Source organism: Cervus elaphus, chromosome 5, assembly GCF_910594005.1.
Source record: "Cervus elaphus chromosome 5, mCerEla1.1, whole genome shotgun sequence".
NCBI lineage: Eukaryota > Metazoa > Chordata > Mammalia > Artiodactyla > Cervidae > Cervus > Cervus elaphus.
In genome coordinates, this window is record NC_057819.1 from 87,633,740 (window position 1) to 87,657,319 (window position 23,580).

At 40.1% G+C, this 23,580-nt stretch overlaps 1 protein-coding gene and 1 non-coding gene across 2 annotated transcripts; both read left to right on the plus strand.

The window, feature by feature from the left end:
- Positions 1 to 23,370, plus strand: LOC122694374 (schlafen family member 11-like). Its single transcript, XM_043903026.1, has 5 exons — positions 1 to 116; positions 9,809 to 10,878; positions 11,801 to 11,929; positions 19,752 to 20,475; positions 21,094 to 23,370. The coding sequence occupies exons 2-5, from the start codon at positions 9,822 to 9,824 to the stop codon at positions 21,875 to 21,877; spliced, it is 2,694 nt and encodes an 897-aa protein (XP_043758961.1). The 5' UTR covers positions 1 to 116; positions 9,809 to 9,821; the 3' UTR covers positions 21,878 to 23,370.
- LOC122695891 lies at positions 6,905 to 7,035 on the plus strand. The gene has a single exon (XR_006341628.1). It is a non-coding gene; the product is annotated as a small nucleolar RNA SNORA44 (small nucleolar RNA).
- Positions 23,371 to 23,580: the final 210 nt, after the last annotated feature.

Sequence of the window (23,580 nt, forward strand, 5' to 3'; positions counted from 1 at the left end):
CAAACCCTAAACCCTCATCTTCCACCCCAAGGCTGAGCCGATCACCAGGCTAGTGTGCTCATTCCTACTTCTGATCTCGCCGTGCGGCCCAGTCTGTTGCGTAACTTCCAGAGCCTGTAAGTAATCACTTTTAATTTTTTTTTTTTCCAAAGTTTCCTGATGATTATTGCTGAAGAACTACATTGGTTATTGATAGACTGAGATGGTCACAGAACACTGACTCATCACATCGTAAACTCAATTCCCTCTAGTGCACAACACTTTTCCTGAATATTAGGAATGATCGCTAAATTCATACTGTAACAATTTTTGCAATCTATAAGGGCGGCCACTCAAAAGAAACCAAAAAAAAAATCCCAGGGGACTCTGATTTCCATAAGCTATGGGGGAGGTTGTAGATCAATATGGCAAGTAGGAGAAACTTACTCAATACAAAACTAACAGTGTTAGTCAAATCAGGAACAGGAAATCTAGCAACAATTTCAACTGGTTTCAACAGCAACTGTTGAGCTTATAGAGGCTACTAGAAAAATTGAGTGAGAAAGTCAATGAGGTGTACTGCTTAATTCTCTGGCTCTAGCACGGTTTTCTTTTCTATTGCATTAAACATTTCTCAAATAATACAGGCATAGTGTACAAAATAACATTTCCTCCGTCTCTCTCCCTCTTCCTTTCCAATTCCATTCCTTAGGGTGAAATCCTTAATAATAATTTGATGTGTATCCAAACAGATTTCTCTGTAGCATTGCTCTCCAAGATGTTTTAAGTTTCAAGCCAGAAGTAATGCACTTCTCACTTACTTATTAAAAAGACAATTTCCTATTGACTGACAGCCAACAGTCAGCGCTTTATTTTCTCTCTCTCTTGAGGTTGGGAAGGCAGCCATAAAGAGTCAAATGCCGTCTAATTAGTTCCTTGAGAAATCGAAACCTAAAAGACGGGAACACATTTAACCTGGTTTCAGGAAATTGAAACTTTAAAATGGTGGGAACATTAAAATGTTGTGAACAGTAAAATAGTGGGAACTTTAAAATGATGGGAACATTCTAGTTTCCCTTTTCAAGAAAATAAAAACTGGGCATTTCTCCTGGGCTTGCTTTTGTGAAGCCAAGGATACCTGAACAGGTCAGAACTCAGGCGTTTTTCTCTTCAGCACCCCAACCCTGAGACTATCTGGAGAGACTGGATCCATGCCTGTTCAACAGAAAAGATGGGCTGGAAAAAAGACCAAAGAATGCTAAGGAAAAAATCCACCCTGTGGAACCCAAAGTCAGTGCTCTGTGATAACACAGAGGGATGGACAGGGGAGGGCTGTGGGAAGAGGGTGTAAGAAGGAGGGGACATATGTATACCTATGGCTGGTTCATGTTGATGGATGGCAAAAACCATCACAATATTATAAAGTAATTGTCCTACAATTAAAAAAATATATACATATATAAATAAATTCACCCTGTAGCTAGAGACCCTTTCAGATATATCTACCTTAGACAAGAGAGATTGTGGTGGACATGTTATGCCCGCATTTTTCTTAAGTGAAATAGACAGTGAAGAGAACTGGTCCTTTGATGGGACTTACCTTCTAGCTCAGGCCAGGGATATGGGATGCAGGGTTCCAGCCAGACACCCTGAGGTCTGAGACGGTGGTGGAGAGGATTGTGGGGTGGACAGATCACCAACCATCTGGAGGCAAACTCTCAGATAGATCAGGGAGGAGCTAGAGCTTTGGCGGGAAGGGGTGACTGTCAGGATATTCTGTCAGGTACCCAGTTGGTTGGTCTCTATGAAAAGGGTTTTGTTTTTTATGATATATACACACTTTTGTTTTCAGGAAAAACTTAAATATATTAACCCAGAAGCTCGGACCTCATTGGAAATTTCAGGTTATTTTTTGCAAGTGTGCCAAAAGTTTGATTATTTTGTTTACCAACATTTATCAAAAGCCCTGGAAATTAACTTGCCCAACTTTAACAAATTGCTTTTTCTAATCTTTTTGGAGATGGGGAACAAAGGAATGTAGGATTATGAAAAATTCAGCAAGTGGATGTTTGAAAAATATTTGCCAATCTGTAATAGGAAAAAACCTCATCTGCGATAGTAGGTATTTATTTTACTAGACATAGGCAACACCTACAGATGTTCTGAGTATTTCCTAGAAATCAGTTGCCACACTCCTGTTTACAACATAAATATGCTTTTATCACTGCAGTCGTAGGTGATTTCTTAGAATTTATTGATTTAATATTTGGCTGTGCTGTGAGGGCTTTCTCTAGATGCAGCGAGTGGGTGCTAGTCTTCCTTGCAGGGCACAGGCTTCTCTGTGGTGGTGGCTTCTCTTTGGTCAGGGCATGGACTTCAGGGCGCGCAGGCTTCAGGAGTTGTGAAACTCATCGGTGAAACATTTTAGGGGGGCACTGAAATGCTCCCGTACCACACTCTTTTAGGTGTCAGTGCAGAGAAGAGGTCAGGGAGAGCAAAGTGGTACATAAGAGGTGATTTATTAGGATAGGCGCTTTGGAGGCTTAGAAGAGGGAGAGCAAATGCTGCATCCCGAGAACTTAGTGGGCTACAGTTTTATAATCGAAGGAAAAGTGGGGAAGGAGAGAAGACCTTCTCTGTCTTCCTTGAGTAGACGTCACATTTTTATCATTAGTTCCTTCTCTATGTTGAGCAGGGGAGTTTTCTCCCTGCGTGGTCAAGCCAAGTCTACAAATTACTGGTTTATTCATATGTGCAGAGAGAACGTCCTAGGGACCATTGATGTCCTGAACTCATTGGGCAGGATGTGGGGCTCCTGCCACCACTGTTTTATTGTTCGGGGGCATGTCCCCTGCTTCTCGTGCATGAGTTCGTTGTTAAGCAAGCCTGCTTGGTGTTATGGTTAAGCTCACCTGCTTTCTTGAGTAATAATTAACTTATGAGTCTCCCATATTCTTTTATTTACAGTCCCCTAGTGGAATTGACTGTTTAGTCACCTGTATTGTCCCCTCATTCTGTCCCTCTCTGCTGCAGTGTGTCGGCTCGGTAGTTGCACCTCCTGGCTTCTAGAACACAGGCTCATTAGTTTTGGCACATGGGTTTAGCTGCTCTGTGGCACGTGTGAGCTTTCTGGATCAGGGATTTAACCTGTGTCTTCTGCACTGGCAGGCAGATTCTTTACCACTGAGCCATGAGGGAAGCCCTAAAATGATTTTTTTAGACCCAAATTAAATAAGGACGAATTACCAGAGACTGGGCCTACAGTACTGACATGATGAAAAGAAAGAAGTCAGAGGAGGTAACTGAATCATGAACAGGATGTGGGCTTTATGGTTCTCTGGTTTGAGTCTTGCCCTGTGAAATACAAGATATCACAATGCCTGGGCAGTCATGTCTGAGGCTGAGGGTCTCCTCTCTAGGGTCTGTTTTGCTTTGTGGGTTGCAATTTTCTCAGCCCCGGGTGCTCATAACCTTCCCTATTCCATTCTTTCCCTTGGGCCCGCATGCAGAGGTTCTACTTCCCTTCCAAGACTATCATTTCCAAATCTACACACACATACACACACACACACGTGTGCGTGCGCACTTGAAGGACACGTAGAGTGGTGAGGAGGGGAGGGTGGAAGAGCTGAAATGAAAGTGCTGGCTGGATGGGGCACAGGTGCAGAGCCAGTGGGTGGGGTGGGACACCTGGACTTGGGGTGTGTGTGTGTGTGTGTGCGCGCGTGTGTGTGTACTTTGTTAAGACGCTAAGTGAGTGTGTGTGTTGTTCATTAAGACTAAGATTAAAATGCCTTCCTGCTAGTGTGTGTGGGTCTGTGTGTGTTTAATGATAGCAATAATAAACTTATGGCTCAGCCGTAAAGAATCTGCCTGCAACATAGGAGACATAGGAGACAAGGGTTCGATCCCTGGGTTGGGAAGATTCCCTGGAGGAAGAAATGGCAACCCACTCCAGTGTTCTTGCCTGGGAAATCCCATGGACAGAGGAGCCTGGCGGGCTACAGTCCATGGGGTTACAAAGAGTTGGACACGACTGAGCACAGCAACACATAATAAACAAAGTGTGAAAGTGCTGGTCGCTCAGTCATGTCTTTGCGACCCCAGGGCTATAGCCCGCCAGGCTCCTCTGTTCATGGGACTTTCCAGGCAAGAATACTAGAGTCGGTTGTCACTCCCTTCTCCAGGGGATCTTCCTGACCCAGGGATCAAAGCTGGGTCTCCTGCATTACAGGCAGATTCCTTACACTATGAGCTCCTAGGGAACTTAGCAAATATAAAAAACTGTTCTGCTATCCCCAATTTTTGTTACCATATTGTCTTCCCATAGTTACTTCAAGCTTTTAAAAAATCGAGTAACTAAAATATTGTAGATAAATTTGAAGTCCTCTTTGCCTTCTCTCTCCTCTCTCTTCATTTTTCTCTTCTTATCTCAGAAGCAACCAACATTCTGAGTTTACTGTATATCTTTTTAATATTTTTAACGCAGTTTTACACAAGCACAGACATCCAGGAATAATATGTAGCACTGTGATGTGTGCATTTTTAGCTTATTTAAATGGTATAATTTTATGTGTATATTTCTGCAACTTGATTTTTTAAACTCTGTATTTTGTTTCTCATATCTATGTCATTGTGTGTGTTTCAGTTTATTCTCTTAAAGTGGTTCACAGCATTCCTTTCAGTAAATATTACCATTATTTACTTATTCTATTATTGATAGGCTATTTCCAAAACTTGGTGTTACAAATAGTGCTTAAAAAAAAAAGACTGTTCTTATCTCCTTACATACATGGTTTATCCATTCATCAGTTGAAAAACATCTTGGTTGCTTCCAAATTTTTGTAATCATGAGCCAAGCTACTATGAACATTCATGTGCAGATTTTTGAGGACAGGTATTCAACTCTTTTGGGTATTGGAAGCATGGAGTCTTAACCACCACTGAACTTCCATGGAAATCCATGACTCACAGCAAAATAGAGAGGAAAGTACAGAGATTTCCCATATATCCCTTGCCCCTACATTGACATTACCTTCCTGTCATCAACACCCAACCCCCAACCTACCCACCCGGCAACACGGTGGTACATTTGTTACTTACATTGAAAGATCGTGATCACTCAAAGTCCATAGCTTACTTTATGGTTCACTCTTGGTGTACATTCTACGGTTTGGACAAATGTGTAATGACATGACATGCCTCCACAACTGCACTGTTAAACAGAGTATTCCCACTGCCTCAAAATCCTCTGTTCTCTACCTATTTATCCTTCCCTTCCCACAACTCCTGACAACCACTGATCTTTTCAGTGTCTCCACAGTTTTGCCTTTTCCAGAATGTCATGTAATTAAAATCATACAGTATGTCCTTTCACATGGTCTTCTGTCACTTTGTAATATGCATTTATATTTCCTTTTTGTCTTTCCTGACTTGATGGCTCATTTCTTTTTAGCGCAGATAATATACCACTGTCTGGGTGTACCACAGTTTATTTATTCACTCACATGCTGAAGGATATTGACTGCTTCCAAGTTTGGGAAGTTACGAATAAAGCTGCTAAAAACATCTGTGTAGAGGTTTTTGCATGTTGCTCCCTGTTTTAATCTAGGCTGAGAAGCAATTTGTCATAAACTCGCAGTGAGTGGCTAGTTTGGGTTTCTATCTATTGGGTTAGGGAGGAAGAAAAACAGTTCAAATAATGGACTTGAGTTTCCATCAAATACCATGTCCTTCAATTTATTTCTAAATATCTCTCAACTGTTTATTTCTCTTCATATCCACAGTCACTAGTACACACCACCATCTTTTCTCATTGGACTATGGAAATAGCATCCGCAAAGTTCTCTTCCACAACTACTCTAGTCTCTTCCAATCCATTCTCCACACTGAAGCCAGAAGGAACTTTGTAAAAAAAAAAAAGTATACACACACACACACACACACACACAGAGTACATCTGATGCTATGCCTTCCTGCTAAAAATCCTCCAATGGCTTCCCATTACCTTCAGGATAAAGACTGAATCCTTAAAGGGGCCTGCCAGCCAATGTACAGGTGACTCTTGATCCCCTTTCCAGCCTCATTTCCTCCCTCTCCGTCCCTCCATCTCAGTGTTTCAGACAGTCCGTCCTTTGAACCTGACATATTCCTTCCTACTTCCTTCTGGAAAGTTTTTTCTACCCTTCTTCACCTAATTAATTCTTCACCTCATTTACACTCTTCAGATCTTAATTCAGAATATTACTTTTTCTAGAAAGCCTTCTCAGAACCCATCCCCCTTCCAACTGCCATATGAGGACAGTTTCCATTCTAAGCATCCCTGGCATTCTGAACTATCGTTTATTTAACAGTGAGCTTCACTAAACAATGAGCATCTTGAGAGCAGGGACCGTGTTTGTTTTGTTCACCACTGTCTACTCTGGATTTAGCACAGTGATTGGCAAATAATAGATGTCCACTAAACAGCTGTTAAGTAAATGCAGTATTGCTTATTATTAAGAATTGTGAACAAGAGAAATGTTAACGATCGAGAAATGTCCAGTTCATTAATATTGTATGTACTTGATGAAAAGTTTTATTGTCTTTAAGACATATAATTAGAAATATAATGACTTCAAAGGTTTACAGAAGTGTTAATGATAAAAGCAGAATGCAAAACTCTTCATCTGACGCTTACAATCTGTTTAAAAAAGTCTGTAATATTATTAAGATCATAAGAGATAAAGGAAAAACAGGTGAAAGAATTATTGAGTGTCATAATGTTCATGAAATATATGACAATACTGAATTTTGTAGCAGGCCATAGTTTTTCATGTGTCAAACACTTTAAATCTAATAATGTAGAAATTATATGATTTTGAAGTTTAAAAAAGCTCTCCAGTAAACACAATGGAGCCAGGCACTTAAAAGTTTTCCTTGTTATCGGCATGTTTCCAAGGGCTGTGGCCTGTTGTGGCCACGGGATCTCCAACTGCATGCGAGAGCAATGTGGAGAGACTTTGACAGCACAGGTCAGCATAATACCTGCAGCTGCCACTCGCCTTTCCTATAATCTCAGGAGAAAAAAAAAAGAAAAAAAAAAAAAGTTTTCCTTGTTATAACTACCCTGATACTTTTATTCTGTTATTGATTTATCGGAGCTCTCAATTTTTAAACCAAACCAATTTTGCTTTTCTGCCTATTGAAAAAGAAATCTACCAGACATTTCCCTTTATTGATTTTCTTTTAGGTCTTAAATGGAGAAGAAAATATTAGGAGTTCTGAAGCTTTCTCTGCCATATAAAATGATCCAGGCTTACTAGATAATAGAAGGCAGTTGCTGATATGATATCAGTCACTGATATCAGTTGCTGATAATAGTATGCTTCCCAGGTGGCTCAGTGCTGACGGATCCACCTGCCAATACAGGAGTCACGGGTTCAATCCCCGGGCTTGGAAGATCCCCTATAGTAGGACATAGCAACCCACTCCAGTATTCTTGCCTGGAAAATTCCATGGACAGAGGAGCCTGGCTGCAGTCCATGGGGTCACAAAGAGTTGGACACGACGAGCACACATGCAAACACAATACTTGAGAGCAAATATCCATATGAGTAAACATCAAAACTTTGAAGTCCAAATGTCTCCAGTGGCATTTTGTATAAATAACCTGACAAGAACACCTTAAAGGTTATAAAATACAGAATAAGATATTTATAAATATAAAATATATCACAAGGAACATATCAGGTAAATGAGTAAGATTGTGAATGACATGGCCTTCTAATAATTTACTGCTCAGAATTCTGTTTCCTTGCCACACCTGTATCAACAACCCTTCTATTTGTTCAGAGCTCATTTTAAATAATAAAGATGCTAGGAGCTTGGGATTAACATACACACACTATTATATATAAAGTAGATAATTGACAAGGACCTGCTGTTTAGCACAGGGAACTCTACTCAATGTTCTGTAATACCCTATGTGGGGAAAGAATCTGGAAAAGAATGATATCTGTATATGTATAAGTGAGTCACTTTGATGTACACCTGAAACTTACACAACATTGTAAGTCAACTATACTTCAATAAAATGTAAAATAAATAAGATGCTAGTGGCTTATCTAAAAAACAAAAATCAAACAAGCAAAAAGCAAAACAAATAAAAAAAAACTCTCAATCTTGTTAATTAATCAAATAATTGCTTTTTAATTTTCCAACTTTCTTCTGCCCGTCCATCTGTTATTCCTGTTCTTTTGTGACCTGGTTTTTTTCCTAAATTCCTAATGTTGATGGAAATCATTTTATTTAAATTCTCTCTCTTACCATGACAGACATTTAGGGCTACCAATTTTTCTCCACATACCATTTAAACCACATCATGGTAATCTGATGGACCCTAAACCATAAATCTCCAAAGTCACATTCTTTGTGTCTTTCACAGCGGTTAGTATGCCCTTGGTGAGAGCCCAGTAGATGTTTCCTGTGCTAAAAAAATTAATAAATGAAATATTTCAATGTACGCTTCAGTATATAATCAAGGAAAAGCATAAAAAAGAAAAAAAAAATGACTGTCTAGGTTGCAGCACAACCCTGAGTCTTAAGCGCTCTCTCCTCACTATGGTACTGTTGAGTTTTGTTGATTTGCTCAATCACTCCCAAATACACGTTTTTTGGCATCATAAAGTCTTAGAATCCATTATCCTTCTTTTCCCCCATTTCTCAGATCCACCCTCTGCCCTGGCCATCTTTGTTTTGTTAGAATGCATAGTCCAAAAGTTCATCCACTTTGTTACTCCAAATTCATATGCCCTACTCTCCTTTAAAAATTTTTGGAGATAAAAGTTTTCTTTTTTATGTCATGAGTAATTTCAAATTTACAGGAAAAAAATAGAGAACAAGATAATGAACACCAGTTTGTCCACCACCCAGTCAATAGATGAAATCAATTATAAACTTATTTAGACACTTTTCAAATATACACAGAGGTGGAGAGAAGGCAAGGAGAGTGAATCTCCATTTATCAATCACCCACCTTCAATAATCATTGACTTTTTTTTACCAGTAAGTGGTGCTGCTAACCACTCAATTGCCCAAGCCAAAAATCCAGTTACTAAATTCTAATCCTTTCTCCTGATCTCTAGCTGGTCAGTACAGAGCCGTGTTAATTTTTATCAATATTTTCTAAATATCTCTTGGAAACATTCACACTTCTTCATTCCCACGGCCCCTACCTACTGTGGCGCAGGCCAGCATCATCTGTCACTCAGGTTCCTGCAAAACCGTCCCTACTGGTTTACTCCTCTCTAATTAGTTCTCCATCTGTAAATAATGTGCCCTCTGCTCTTAAAAATTAATCATGCAATAAGATTTACTTTTTCAGTGTGCAGTTCTATGACTTCTAGCACATGGATTCATATAATTACAACCACAATCAGGATACAGAACAGTTTCATCACCCCAACCAACTCCACTGTGTTATCCCTTGTAGTTACCCCTTCCCTCCCCATAACCCTTGGCAACTATGGATCTGTTCATCAGTAATGTGTCTTTCACAATGTCCGTGTGCTCATGTCACTCCCTTCCTTAAAATGCTTCTTCGGCTTTCTATTGTTGTAAGCCCTTTTCTAACTCTCAGGTCTCCTCTCACCACTTCTCATCTCCCATTCTCTGTCACTTTTTTTTTTCAGCTCAGTGTAAACTTTTAAAAAGTTTTATTTTATTGAAGTATAGATGCTTCACAAAGTGATTCCGTTATACACACTTTAAATAAATTAATAAATGCATTTTTGTGTATTATGCAATCTACTTCTTCACCAACATGAGATATGTGTTTTAATGGTTTCAGTTGCAGAATAAACATGGAGAAACATTATTCACGTTTGGCGATAAAATCGTCTTACTCAGACTTGGTCATCAATGTAGGAAAAGTAACTCTTGGTGAAAGTAACAGAAAAAAGCTGCAGAAAGTTCAGAGAGAGAAAGAGAAGGCGAAAGTGATCCAGGCTGCATGTGCTTTATTAAACTCAGGAGGAGGAGTGATTCAACTGGAAATGGCAAACAACGATGAAAATCTCGTGGAGATGGGACTGGATTTAGAAGAAGCTTTGAGAACACTTATTCTGTTTTCAAATCTGCAAGCTTTCTTCAAGACAAAGCAACAAGGGAAGTGTTACTACATTTTTGTGAAGTCTTGGAGCACCGACGCTTTCCCTGAAGACATTTCTGTTAAGCCCCGCATTTGTAGCCTGAGTTCTTCGTTATACTGTAGATCTGGCACTTCTGTGTTTCTCATGGATTCAGGAAAGGCATTCAGTTTCCTGAAAACCAAGAAAACAAATGCAAAAAGCTCAGGGAAAGAGCCTTTTGGTGAAATTTCCAAGGTTATACATCCAGACCTCCATGACGTGGATCCTACTTACTGTGTTCTTCAAAAAGACCATTTTGAACATGGTGAAGTCATGCCTTTTCCCGAGTCTCAATTCATAGAGTTTAAGCAGTTTGCTACAAAACACATTGAACAATATACGAAAGACACGATTCTAGAGTATATCCCTGCATTTGCAAACACTGAAGGAGGCTATCTTGTTATTGGTGTGGATGATAAAAGTAGGAAAGTTCGGGGATGTGCTAAAGAAAATGTTGACCGTGACTCTTTGAAAAAGAAAATAGAAGAAGCAATACAAAAATTATCTTGTGTCCATTTTTGCCAATGTCAATGCCAGATAGATTTCACAGTCAAAATCTTGGATGTGTTAGACAAGGGAGAGTTATATGGCTATGCTTGTGTGATCGGAGTGAAGCGATTCTGTGGTGCAGTGTTCTCAGGTGTTCCCAGTTCGTGGATGGTGAAGGATAAGGAGGTTTGCAGCCTGACAACTGAGGAATGGCTAAGCATGATGATGGATACAGATCCAGGTAAGATGGAAAAAAACTCCCTTCCTGTCTTTTCTGCCTCTTCAGAAGCTCCAATTAAACATATTTGCCATGACTTTGAACTTCTCACATCCATTAAACTCTGTGTTTTTTGAACCTTCAAGTATCCTACTTTCCAAACATGAGAAAATTTGGCTGGGTGATGACAAGCCTGAGTCCAGTGTCTTATAATGGGCAATTGCCCACATCAGATGAAGAGAAAATTGTTTGGGGATGATTGCCTTGCAGTGGTGTATTGAAACTGACTCTTGCTGTTTATTAAGATTTATTAAATTTTCAGGATTGTTGTGAGCCAGTTGCTAAACAGTCATTATTAAAAATCAAGTTATACAAACAAAAATCAAGTTATATAGTTCCATAAATTATATTTAAAACCAATGCAGTAAATAAAAAACCCAATTATTTATAATACTACATTTTAAGATGATGCTTGTGAGGTTATTTACATCTATTGTATCTGCATGATGGAATTGCTCTAAAATGATGTGTTATGATGCATGTCTCCCCAACTCTGCATTTAGTGACATCATATTGGTAGCTTAAAATTGCCCATGGTGGGAATATTTACACCATAGATACATGCATAGATAAGTGTACTAAAAGAATGTTCTATGTACCATAGAAGAAATAAAAACAAAATGCTATTCAGATACGGAGAGTGGAGACTTACATTGAATGGAAACACATTCAAACTTCCAAATAACATCTCTCTTATGATGGTTTTGGCAACTTTCATATGCAGTAAAGGCACTTGTTCATACAGGGTGAATGGGGTGTTTTCTTGCTATTATGTCTCAAATCATGCCTCGACAGCCATACAGTATACCCACTCATAAAGTCTTTTTCAGTGGTGAAGAGATGAACTAACATGTCAGAATAACATGAATTTCCTTTCTTTGTTAAGATCTTAGACAGCTGTGCAAAGACTTTGAATCTCAGCTGAGCCTGTCTAACAGCCCTCCTCAGAGCAGACCAGTGTACTCCAAGAAAGGTCTGGAACATAAGAAGGATCTCCAACAACGCTTATTTCCAGGTAGCAACAATGGTTTGCCTACTTCACACCAGCCAGTTTCTGTGTTAGTAGAGGGGGAGATAAACTGTTATGTTTGTTATTTAAAGTCCTGAAAGTACACTCTGCAAAACCTATGTGTTCAAGGTAATGGTGCTATAAACATATTGATGATAAGTAGTTTAGAAATGAACCCTCACTGACCTCATTCACTGAGGCAGTATCACATATAGAATCCAGGAACATTATTGCCCTTACAGACCTTTTGGTCTTGTTCTTAAATAGGACTGATCATCAGTATTTCTGGTTATTTTTAAAAGTACAGATACCTGGCTCCACACTCCAGACTTCATAAATTAAAATATCTGAAGATAGAACCTTATAATGTTCATTTTTTCAAGCTACTCACAGTATTCTGACCCTCATCCATTTTGGGCACTTTTGATCTAGTTGAATTAGAGGCATACATTGAACTAAGGGCAAATTACCGAACTAAGGGCAAATTACCTCTACCAAATTTACCAGAGGAGTGCCAGTTATGAATACGAAGATGTAAGATTTATATCAAGATGGAACACAAAACAAATACAATGAAGATCAATTACAACATGAGTCAGCATGTTTGGGTTTGAAAGTGAAAGTTAAGTCGCTCAGTCATGTCCGACTCTTTGCAACCCCCTGGACTGTAGCCCACCAGGCTCCTCCGTCCATGGGATTCTCCAGGCAAGAATGCTGGAGTGGATTGCCATTTTCTTCTCCTGGGGATCTTCCCGACCCAGGGATCGAACCCATTGTGGGGGGGTCTCCTTGCATTGCAGGCAGATGCTTTTACCTCTGTGCTAGGTTTAGGACAGCACAAAATCATGTTTCAGGACCAAGGATAGCATCTGTTCTCATTCCTTGCTCCCAACATGTTAGGTTTTCCGTTGCTGTCCTCTTTCTATACTTCTAGAGAGGAAAAACCACCTGATCAGATATATGCAGTAAGTTAATGGCTTATCTGGCACTAGAATCTGATACATAAATGTCCTTTTGTTGTTATTTAGTCGCTAAGTCGTGTCCAACTCTTTTGCCACCCCATGGACTGTAGCCTGCCAGGCTCCTCTGTCCATGGGATTCTCCAGGCAAGAATACTAGAGTGGGTTGTCATTTCCTCTTCCAGGGAATCTCCCTGACCCAGGGATAGAACCCGAGTCTCTTGCATTGGCTGGCAGATTCTTTACCACTGAGCTACCAGGGAAGCGTCCTATGTATGTGGAAATGTCTATTGAGGACCTTTAAGTTAATAGATAATGATGTTCCAATTAAGATTTCTTTTTCACCTTACCTAATTGAGCTTTCTGCATTCATTTGCATATCAATTTATATTTTAATAATTGTCCACAATAAACAGTACTAAATCTAAGAATAAACATAAGCATTGATAATTAAATTCAACAAATTCTATTTTAGTAGAACTTATTAACATTGAATAAATTATATCTAAAAACAAAACACTGGGCTTTATGCTCATAGAGTGATAACCTATTATTCTAGTATAAAAAAATCAATTTTCCAGGAATCATACCAAACATTTGAAGAACAGACAGTTTCAACACTATTCAAATTATTCCAGAGTCATATAAAAAGGGAAGATTCCCAGGTTATTTTAAATGGGAGTAACAGTAATTGTAAAACTTGACAGAGATAGCATACAAAAGGAAAACTCAGACTAATCTTCCTTATGAATGAAAATGCAAACACAGAACTCCAGAAATGAAAGGATGGATCAACATTAAGAGAGTAATTATTATAATCCATAATTTCTAATTATAATCTACCATTTCTTCATGCAGAAAATTTTATGATTGTCCTCTTATATACTGGAAAAGCATGAATATACATTTTAATTTTTAGAAGACAATAAAATAGGAGCCCATAGATACTTCTTTAACATTATATTTATGTATTGATGTCTATATCTATCAATATCCACCAAAGACCATTATGCTAATAGGGAGATATGAGAAGCATTCTATTAAATTTGGGGACAAAACCATTATGTGCACTACTACAACTTTTGTGCAGTGTTAATTAGCCAATGCCATTAGATAGGAGAAAGAAATCAGAGGGATAAAAACTGAAGAACATGGGACCATATTCAAGAGAATCCAATGAAAACCTATTATAAACAATAGAAGAATATGGACTGAATACCAATAGTTGTATTAATAGTATTGTATGAAGTCAGAATTAATATCACAAAAATTCAGTTTCCTAATATAACAAACAATCAAAGAAAATACCCAATTTTCAATAGCAACAAAAAGTTAAAATATCTAAGATAAGCCAATCTGAGAAAAATTTTTAAATAATATTGAAGGACACAAGAAAAATAAAATGGAAACACATGTTATATTTTTGAAGGGAAGAAAGTTGTCAATTTTCTCTAAGTTATTTTATAAACTTAGTGAGGTATCAATTTTAAAAAAACCCAAGAGATTAACTTAATCTGGAGATTAACTTAACTTCATTGGAACTTAAAGTTCCAGTGAAAAAATAAGTAAGAAGAGCCAGGAAATAAAAATCTGAAAAAGAAGAGCAAAAAGAAGGGCACTCCAGATATGAAATCATTATAAAGCCTCAAATAAAAACAGAGTTATACTGACATATAATTAGATCAAGGGTACAGAATAGAATATCTGAAAGTAGATGCAAACACATATCAGAATTTATTTCGTGATGGAACTGGTCTCTCAACTAAGGGAGAAGAATGGGGATGTTTCAATAAAGAGACATTGGGATAACTGGGTGATAATTTATTTTTAAAAAGATGCACGATTGATACTATATACCAACATAAGCTCTAAATCAATCAAGAATTTAAAAAAAATCAAAGCCATAAGTGTTCTAGAAGAATACATTCATAAATGGCTTTATGCTTTTGGCATGAGGATTAGAACATTCAAGATTCAAAATCCAGAAGCCGTGACAGTATACTGACATACATGATTACATTAAAAATAAGCAGTGTGCATGGCTAAAACAACTAGGTACAAAGTCAAAGGGCCATTGACCAACTAGGAAAAATGTTTGCAACTGATATTACAGAGGGCCAATGTCTCTAATATATAAAGAGCTTCCAAAAGTTGATGAGGATAAAGAACAACTTAACAGAAAAATCAACAAACATAGTTCAGAGCACACAAAATTCAAATGGCTTTCAAACATTTGGAAAGATTCCTAATCGTAATCAAAATAAGAGATGTAAATTTAAACAAGCTATCATTTGTATCTACTGGATTGTAAAAAAAAATCTGATATTATCATTTGTATGCTATACTGCTATTTCTCGGCATTTGTATGCGATGCTATGCAAGTCTTCCCATTCATTACTGGCAGGGATACATATTGGTACAACTATGGAGGACAATTTGGCAATATCTATTGGAAGGACAGATGCACTTACCCTTTTACCCAGTAATCCCACTGCTGGGACTTTTAAATTTATTATTATTTTGGCCATACCACATGGCTTGTGGGATCTTAGTTCCCTGACTAGGGATCCAATCCAGGCCCTCGGCAGTGAAAGTGCTGAGTCTAAAATCACTGGACTTCCAGAGAGTTCCTGGGAGTTTATACTTTATATATACCTGTGTGCACACTAAATGTCCAAGACTATATACAAGGTTACTCATTGTAATGGGCTTCCCAGATGGCTCAGTGGTAAAGAATCTGCCGGCCAATGCAGAAGATGTGGTTTGATCCCTGTTTAGGGAAGATTCCCTGTAGGAGGAAATGGCCACACACTCCAGCATTCTTGCCTGGGAAATCCCATAGACAGAGGAGCCCGGCAGACTACAGTCCATAGGGTCGCAGAGAGTCAGACACGACTGAGGACCGAGTGAATGAGCGTGCACACATTGTAATATTCTTGTAATGGCAACAAGTTGAGGCAGGGACTTCCTTAGCGGTCCACTGGTTGAAAGCCTGCCTTGTAGCACTGGGGTTGCAAGTTCCATCTCTGGTCGGGGAACCGGGATTTCACATGCCATGGAGCAACTGGAGAATCCATGGTTTGCAATGAAAGGTCCCACATGCTGCATCTAGGACCCTACACAGCTAGGTAAATAAATATTTATTTTTAAAAAGTTGGAGCAAACACACAAGAACCCATCAACAGGGACTTATGTCACATCCATAAGATGGCATGTTAGACAAATGTGGGAAAAAAATAAGGCAGTTCTTGGCACTTGTATAGAAAGATCTGCCACACGTATTGCTGGACAAAAAGATGTGAGGGCTGAACAAAAGGGGGAAATATTTGCTTGTATTTGCTCGAAGAAGTTTTGGAAGAATAGGTGAGGAACTGGCAAAAAAAAAAAAAAAAAAAAAGGTCTGTGTTAGGGGAGTAGGATGGAGTTGAAGAGGGAGGAAAAGAGCAAACAGGAGTAGAAGTGCTTTGGCATTTGGACTATGGGGATGTATTACCTAGTTAGAACTATTTTTTAAGGCAAATTGTCATTTTTCAGAGTCTGCTATTATTAGATTCTGAACTCTCAACATGGTAAATAATCAGTTCAGTTTCGGTTTTGCAGCGGGAGTCCAGATTCTGTGGATAGGGAAATCCACTATTGATCGACAATAGTTTAGCTTCAGATTAAACAGTATAAATGTTTCTTGAAAGAAATGTAATGACTCTCTGGAGTTTTGTCTGTGCCTGGCGTGATGGGTACTAGAGAAATTCAGGGGTGAGAGTACTGGATCAGATTCAGCCAGCCCCGAACGACCTCCATCCTGGTGTCCTAAACTGTTAGGTGCCCTCACCTGATTTCCTGTAGTTGGAAAAAGCATCAGTCCAGATACTTCAGGGCTCCGTGTTTAACGATTTTCCTAGCTCATCTACTGTATAGCACAGGGAACTCTGCTTAATATTGTGTAACGGCCTAAATAGGAGAAGGTTTTGAAAAAGAATAGACACTAGACACGTGTATATTTGTGTAAAAGAATCACTTTGTTGTGCACCTGAAACTAACACGTTGTTAATCAACTATACTCTAGAATACTCTTAAAATGTTTACTTATTGGACTTCCCCGGTGGTACAGTGGTTAAGAATCCACCTGCTGACAAAGAGGACTTAGGTTCGATCCCTTGTCTGGGAAGCTTCCACATGCCACGGAGCAACTGACCCCATGCACCACGACTGCTGAAGCCTGTATGCCTAGAGCTTGTGCTCTGCAACCAGAGATGCCATCAAAATAAGAAGCCGGCCTACCACAGCTAGAGAGTAGCCTCTGCAACTAGAGAAAAACCTGTGCCCAGCAATGAAGACTCAATGCAACCAAAAATAAATCAATACATTTAAAAAAAAATTGTATTTATTTAGGCTGCACTGGGTTGCAGCATGTGGACTTTTAGTTGTGGTATGCTTGCAGGATCTAGTTCCCCAACCAGGGATTGAACCTTACCCACTGGGCCACCAGGGACTCCCTAACATAAATGAAAAAAAACACATTCACACACATACACAAACACAAAAGATTTCCCTAGATCCATGGTGAGATTAGTGCTTAGTATGGATATGAAGTTCTGTGAGAACCCTGAGGAGAGAACAAACATGGGGCTTCTGGAAGGACTGGAAGGACTGAGATGTCAAAAGTAGAGGTTTTTTTGGAATTCTCTTGCTTTTTCTAAGATCCAGCCAGGTCTTAGTTGTGGCACACAGAATCTTCCACCTTTGTTGTACCATATGGGATCTAGCACCCCAACCAAGGAATCCGCCTGCAATATGGGAGACCTGGGTTCGATCCCTGGGTTGGGAAGAAACCATGGAGAAGGGAACAGCTACCCACTCCAGTATTCTGGCCTGGAGAATTCCATGGACACTACAGTCCATGGGGTCGCAAAGAGTTGGACACGACTGAGCCACTTTAACTTTCAAAAGTAGAGGAGGGCATTCGAGTCTCAGGGCACACCTGCACAAAGGCACAGAGACCCCAAGTCACATGGAGAGTGGTAACTCCTCTGGTGCACATGAAGTGGTTGGTCTTTTATTGACATTTAGTCTGGCCCCTATCATTGATTAAGTGCCAAGTAGAATATAAAAAAAATGAAAGGGACACATTGTCTCCACATAATTTCCTTGGGAAGCATATCCCATTATGTAATTAAAAATACGAGCTATTTGGTGATAAGGAGGTGCTATGAACATCAAATGCTTTAGTGACATGCTCCACTTAGCAGCAGGCGTAGTCTGTGTGGCTTGCAGGGCTGTGCAGTAGAGACCACGAGAGGGTCTGGTGTCTGAGACAGCAACGGGTCCAGCCCACGGCTCTGCCACTTCCCAGTGGTGTGATCATGGGCCAGGCACTTGACCTGTTTGAGTTCCCATTTACTCATATGAAAAAGACAACAGTCAGTATATCTGCCTTGCAAAATTATTCTGTCTCTGATTCTTCCAACCAGGATAGCGATTTTCTAAAGGAGCTTTAATCACCATGCACAGCCCAGACTGTGACCTGCCCTTTGGCTAAAAGCCATAAAAACAACACATTCGTCCTGTGGTCATTGTTTCTTCTGGGTCTGGACCCTCATAGTGTATTTTTTTTAATTGTGAGAACGATAGATGCATGTCAACTCCCGGGTATAATCAACAAACGGTGTGTTTTCTTATTTTATACTTCTTATTTTATACTTATACTATTTATTTTATACTTCCTGCTTGGTTTCTAAAGCTGCATGTTTAAACATATCCTTATATCTTCTGTCCATCCAAAGATGCATATGGGATCTTCCTGGATCAGGGATTGAACCCGTGTCTTCTGCATTGGCAGGAGGGTTCTTTACCACTGGGAGTCACCAGGGAAGCCCTCCTCCCACCTTTTACATCTCCAAAATCCAGATGTGTCTCATCATAGATTCCATCTCCTACTTACCACCACCCGGGTTACAGGCAAAACCAAGTTAAGCAAACATCTGGTACCAGTGAGAAAGCACCACGGCAAGGAACAATAAACAACCACCAATGCAATATGGGTCATTTCACTGGAAATCAACACTACAGATCCAGATTCTAGCATGTGATCTGATGCCACCACCAGAGAACGACAACAGTCTCTTCATTCCTCCCCCCACCTCTTGGGAACAAATGATCGTTGACATAAGTTTAAAACCCTAAAAGGCAAAGTTTATTTTCATGTCACAACACTGATCCCTGCTCCCTCATGTCAAAGGGAAGACTCTTTGTTATGGATGCAGTCTTACATAGATCTGTAAGGGAGTGATGCTTCAGGAGAGTTATCTCAGAGTCTGATCTCAGCATCTCCCAGTGCAGGGCTGCATGGAGTTTCCCTCTAGCAAAGTTCTCATAGCTCCATCTTCTCCACTGATATTTAATGACCACCTTCTTCTTGGAAGGGTTCTTCCTACTTCCATCAGTGGGGACTGTTCAGGGGCATTTTGAGATTCAGGTGCTTTAAGAGTAGCAAGGGAAAGAATAACTTCTCAACCAGCTACAATGAGCACATACTTTATGCCATTTCATTTATTTCTCACCATAAGAGATGTGCTATTTTTGTAAACATGGATTTCTGTTCGTTTTACAGATGAGGGAACAGTCTTAGGTTAAGAAATTTACCAGGGTCATAAACATAATAAGCACATAGGCTTAGCTGAAGTGTGCCAGACTATCAAGGCTTCTTTTTCTTCACTGTAATATAATAATATTGGCAAAAGAATGTATATAAAATATGTAATTTATAATAATTAATAACATTACAATTTAAGTATTTAGCAATTTTGATTAATTACAATTAATCATAAAAATGTGGCCTTTGCCATTAAATGTATAATCTTTTCCATATCTAGTGACACCAGGATGTCTGAAATACACCCCTGAATCTCTCCAGAAGGAACTGTTCTTGCAGAACGAAGGTTTGCAGGAATTAATACATAGGCAAATAGACCCATTCTCCCAGGGAACTTTAATCCTTTCTACAAGCTGGGCTGTGGACCTGAACTTGGAAGAGAAGCCAGGAGTCATCTGTGATGCTCTGCTGATAGCGCAGAACAGTCCTCCCATTCTCTACACCGTCCTCAGGGAGCAAGACGCAGAGGGGCAGTCCTATTGCACTCGCGTGGCGTTCACGCTGAAGCAGAAGTTGGTGAACATGGGAGGCTACACTGAAAATCTGTGTATCATGACCAAGGTCCTCCACCTGAGTCCCGAGAGCAGTGCAGAGTCCTCGGCGGGTTCAGGCTCTGTGATTGATTACCCCAGTTCCTATCACCTAGCAGACACTCAGCAAATGGAAGCTTTGCTGCAGTCGCTTGTGGTCGTCTTGCTTGGCTTCCGGTCTCTCTTGAGTGACCAGCTCTGCTGTGAGGTTTTAAATCTGCTCACAGCCAAGCAGTATAAGATCTTCTCAAAAAACCTGCGCAAGAGCAAAGAGTTGTTTATCCATGGCTTACCTGGCTCAGGGAAGACGATCATGGCCATAAAGATCATGGAGAAGATCAGGAACACATTTCACTGTAAGACGAATGAAATTCTCTACATTTGTGAGAACAAGCCTTTGAAGAATTTTATCAGGTAAGCAGTTGGACCTTTTTTTTTTTTTTTTTGGCCATACCACACCGCTTAATGGGATTGAACCCAGGCCCACTGCACCAAAAGGGCCGAATTCTAATCATTGGACGGCCAGGGAAGTCCCAGCAGCTGGATCTTATTGTCAGCAAATGAGATTCTGTCTAAATTCACTGCACATCCCCGACAACCTGAATCAGCTTGTTTCTTGAGAGTAAGATGGTAAAATGATCTGTGGCAAGAATACCATGTTTGTAGCTGCTGCTAAGTTGCAGAGAAGGCAATGGCACCCCACTCCAGTACTCTTGCCTGGAAAATCCCATGAACGGAGGAGCCTGGTTGGCTGCAGTCCATGGGGTAGCTAGGAGTCGGACACGACTGAGTGACTTCACTTTCACTTTTCACTTTCATGCATTGGAGAAGGAAATGGCAACCCACTCCAGGGTTCTTGCCTAGAGAATCCCAGGGACCGGGGAGCCTTGGGCTGCCGTCTCCCTGGAATTCTCCAGGCAAGAACCCTGGAGTGGGTTGCCATTTCCTTCTCCACGTGTTTGTAGGAGTATGATCATTTTCCTCCTTTACTGACTCAAGGGAAAACCGGATGTATCTCTTTAATTTTCACAGGGACAAAGATATCTGCCAGGCAGTGACCCGGAAGAGCTTCATGAAATATGACTTTACACACATTCAACACATCATCATCGATGAAGCTCAGAATTTCCGCGCTGAAGATGGGGATTGGTATAGAAAGGCGAAAACCATAACTCAGAGAGACACGGATTGCCCAAGAATTCTGTGGATCTTTCTGGACTACTTTCAGACCAGCCACATGGAGTGCATCGGCCTCCCTGCTCTCTCAGCCCAGTATCCAAGGGAAGAGCTCACCAGAGTGGTACGCAATGCAGGTCAAATAGCCGGATACCTACAACGTGTATTGCAGAGGGTCAGGAAAAATCCTCCACGTAACATCCCTCATGAGCCCCTGAAGATGTGTCTTGAAGCTAAATGGGCTTGGGATGTTCAGGGAACCTTAAATATTAAGAAGAACTTAACTCTGAATGCAATAGTGATGCATGTGGCAGACACGTGCAAGCTTCTCTTTGAAAGGGGCTATTCTCCCAAGGATGTTGCTGTGCTTGTCAGCACTGCAAGAGATGTGGAGAAATACCGGCAGGAGCTCGTGAAAGCAATGAGGAAGAAAGGGATAGTGTGTCTCACCAATGCAAGTGACGTGGGGGGTGATCACATGGTGTTGGACAGTGTCCGAAGATTCTCAGGTCTGGAAAGGAACATTGTGTTTGGGATCCATCCAACCACCATGAAGGCGGCTATCTTATACAACATTCTTGTCTGTCTGGCATCCAGAGCGAATCAACAGCTACATATTCTGTGGCAGCGTGACGTTTAAGAAGAATCCCAAACCAAAACAGGATGAGGCGATTTGCTCTGTCAGTATCCATGGGTGGCAATCTGACTGGTATTGGAGGAAACTTGTCTTTTCCATTCATGGGTCAGCTAGAGATTTGGGCAGAGCTGACATACAGAATCTGGAACTTCCCTCTCTGGCTCTCTCCTTTTAGGGATTCCTCCCCACACTACTTCTGACAGCTATTGTCCCAAATTCTGACTCTGATTCTTCCAACCAGGATAGAGGTTTTCTAAAGGAGCTTTAATCACCCTGCACAGCCCAGACTGTGACCTGCCCTTTGGCTAAAAGCCATAAAAACAACACATTCGTCCAGTGGCCATTGTTTCTTCTAAGTCTGGACCCTCATAGTGTATTTTTTAAAAAATTTGTCCAGGATCTATAGTTAATCTGCAGAAGGGTGGTCTGGTTGGGACTACTTGACCACATTAGAAGCAGAATTCTTATTTCCAGAATTCTTGACATTTCTCTGTGTTGCAGTGATCCAGGACTTGAGAGGTTCCCAAGATAGTTCAGACAAAAACTCAGTGGGTCTTAATAATTTTTGGCAGAACATAGAGCACTGTACAATTATTTAATCCTTTAAAATTGTAAGTTCCATTTTTTTTGTCCTCAAATATCCCAGATCAAGCTTTAATATGATAGTAGGCATTGATTGTCACTTTACAAAGAAATTATAAGCCAATATAAAACAAAACTAGAGCCATTTTCTCTTTCACTGAGAGTATTAGAGACCAAAATCTGCTTCTAAAGGTGCACACGGGTCATTAAGTAAATAGAACTAGGAAAAATGCAGTCTTTACAGAGGAACTTCTCAACTCTGCTCTACTTAATGTTCTATAACATATCAACTTAAATTTTGAGTCAAGTATATTCTTGAACTATAATGTCCCCCTTTACTTTTATATTTTGGTGGGCCAGTCTTATGGACTGAATGTTTGTGTCCTTCCAAAATTCACAGGTTGAAGCCCTTAACATTTAGTGTGGATGTATTTGTAGATTTGTAAGGAAGTCATTAAGGTTAAATGAGGTCATAGGATGGGGTCTTGATCTCCTAAGATTGGAGAGCTTATAAGAGACACGCAAGAGCCCTTTCTGTCTCTTTCTCTGTTCACACACAAACATGAGGTCATGTGAACCCAGAGAGAGATGGTGGCCAGTTCCAAGTCAAGAGGCTCCAAGATGAAACAACTCCTACTGACACCACGATCTTAGATTCCCAGCATCTAGAACTTTGTGAAATAAATTTCTGTCCTTTAAGCCACTCAGTCTGGGGCATTTTGTTCTTACAGCCTGAGCAGACTAACATAGCCACAGAATTATTCTTCTAACTAAAACACATACTTAATAGTGTTAGTGTTAGTTGCTCAGTCATGTCCGACTCTTTGTGACCCCATGGACTACAGCTCACCAGGCTCCTCTAACCATGGAATTCTCCAGACCAGAATACTGGAGTGGGTAGCTATTCCCTTCTCCAGGGGATCTTTCTGACCCAGGGATCCAACCCAGGCCTCCCACATTGCAGGCAGATTCTTCACCATCTAAGCCACCAGGGAAGCCCTGCTATTTAATAACGCCAATGCATTTCTTATTTTTCTGTCCATACAAAACATTTGAAAAATGTTTCTAGTCTAAAAAATAACCACAAAACATTTGTACAACTAATGGAAATTTAAAACATTACA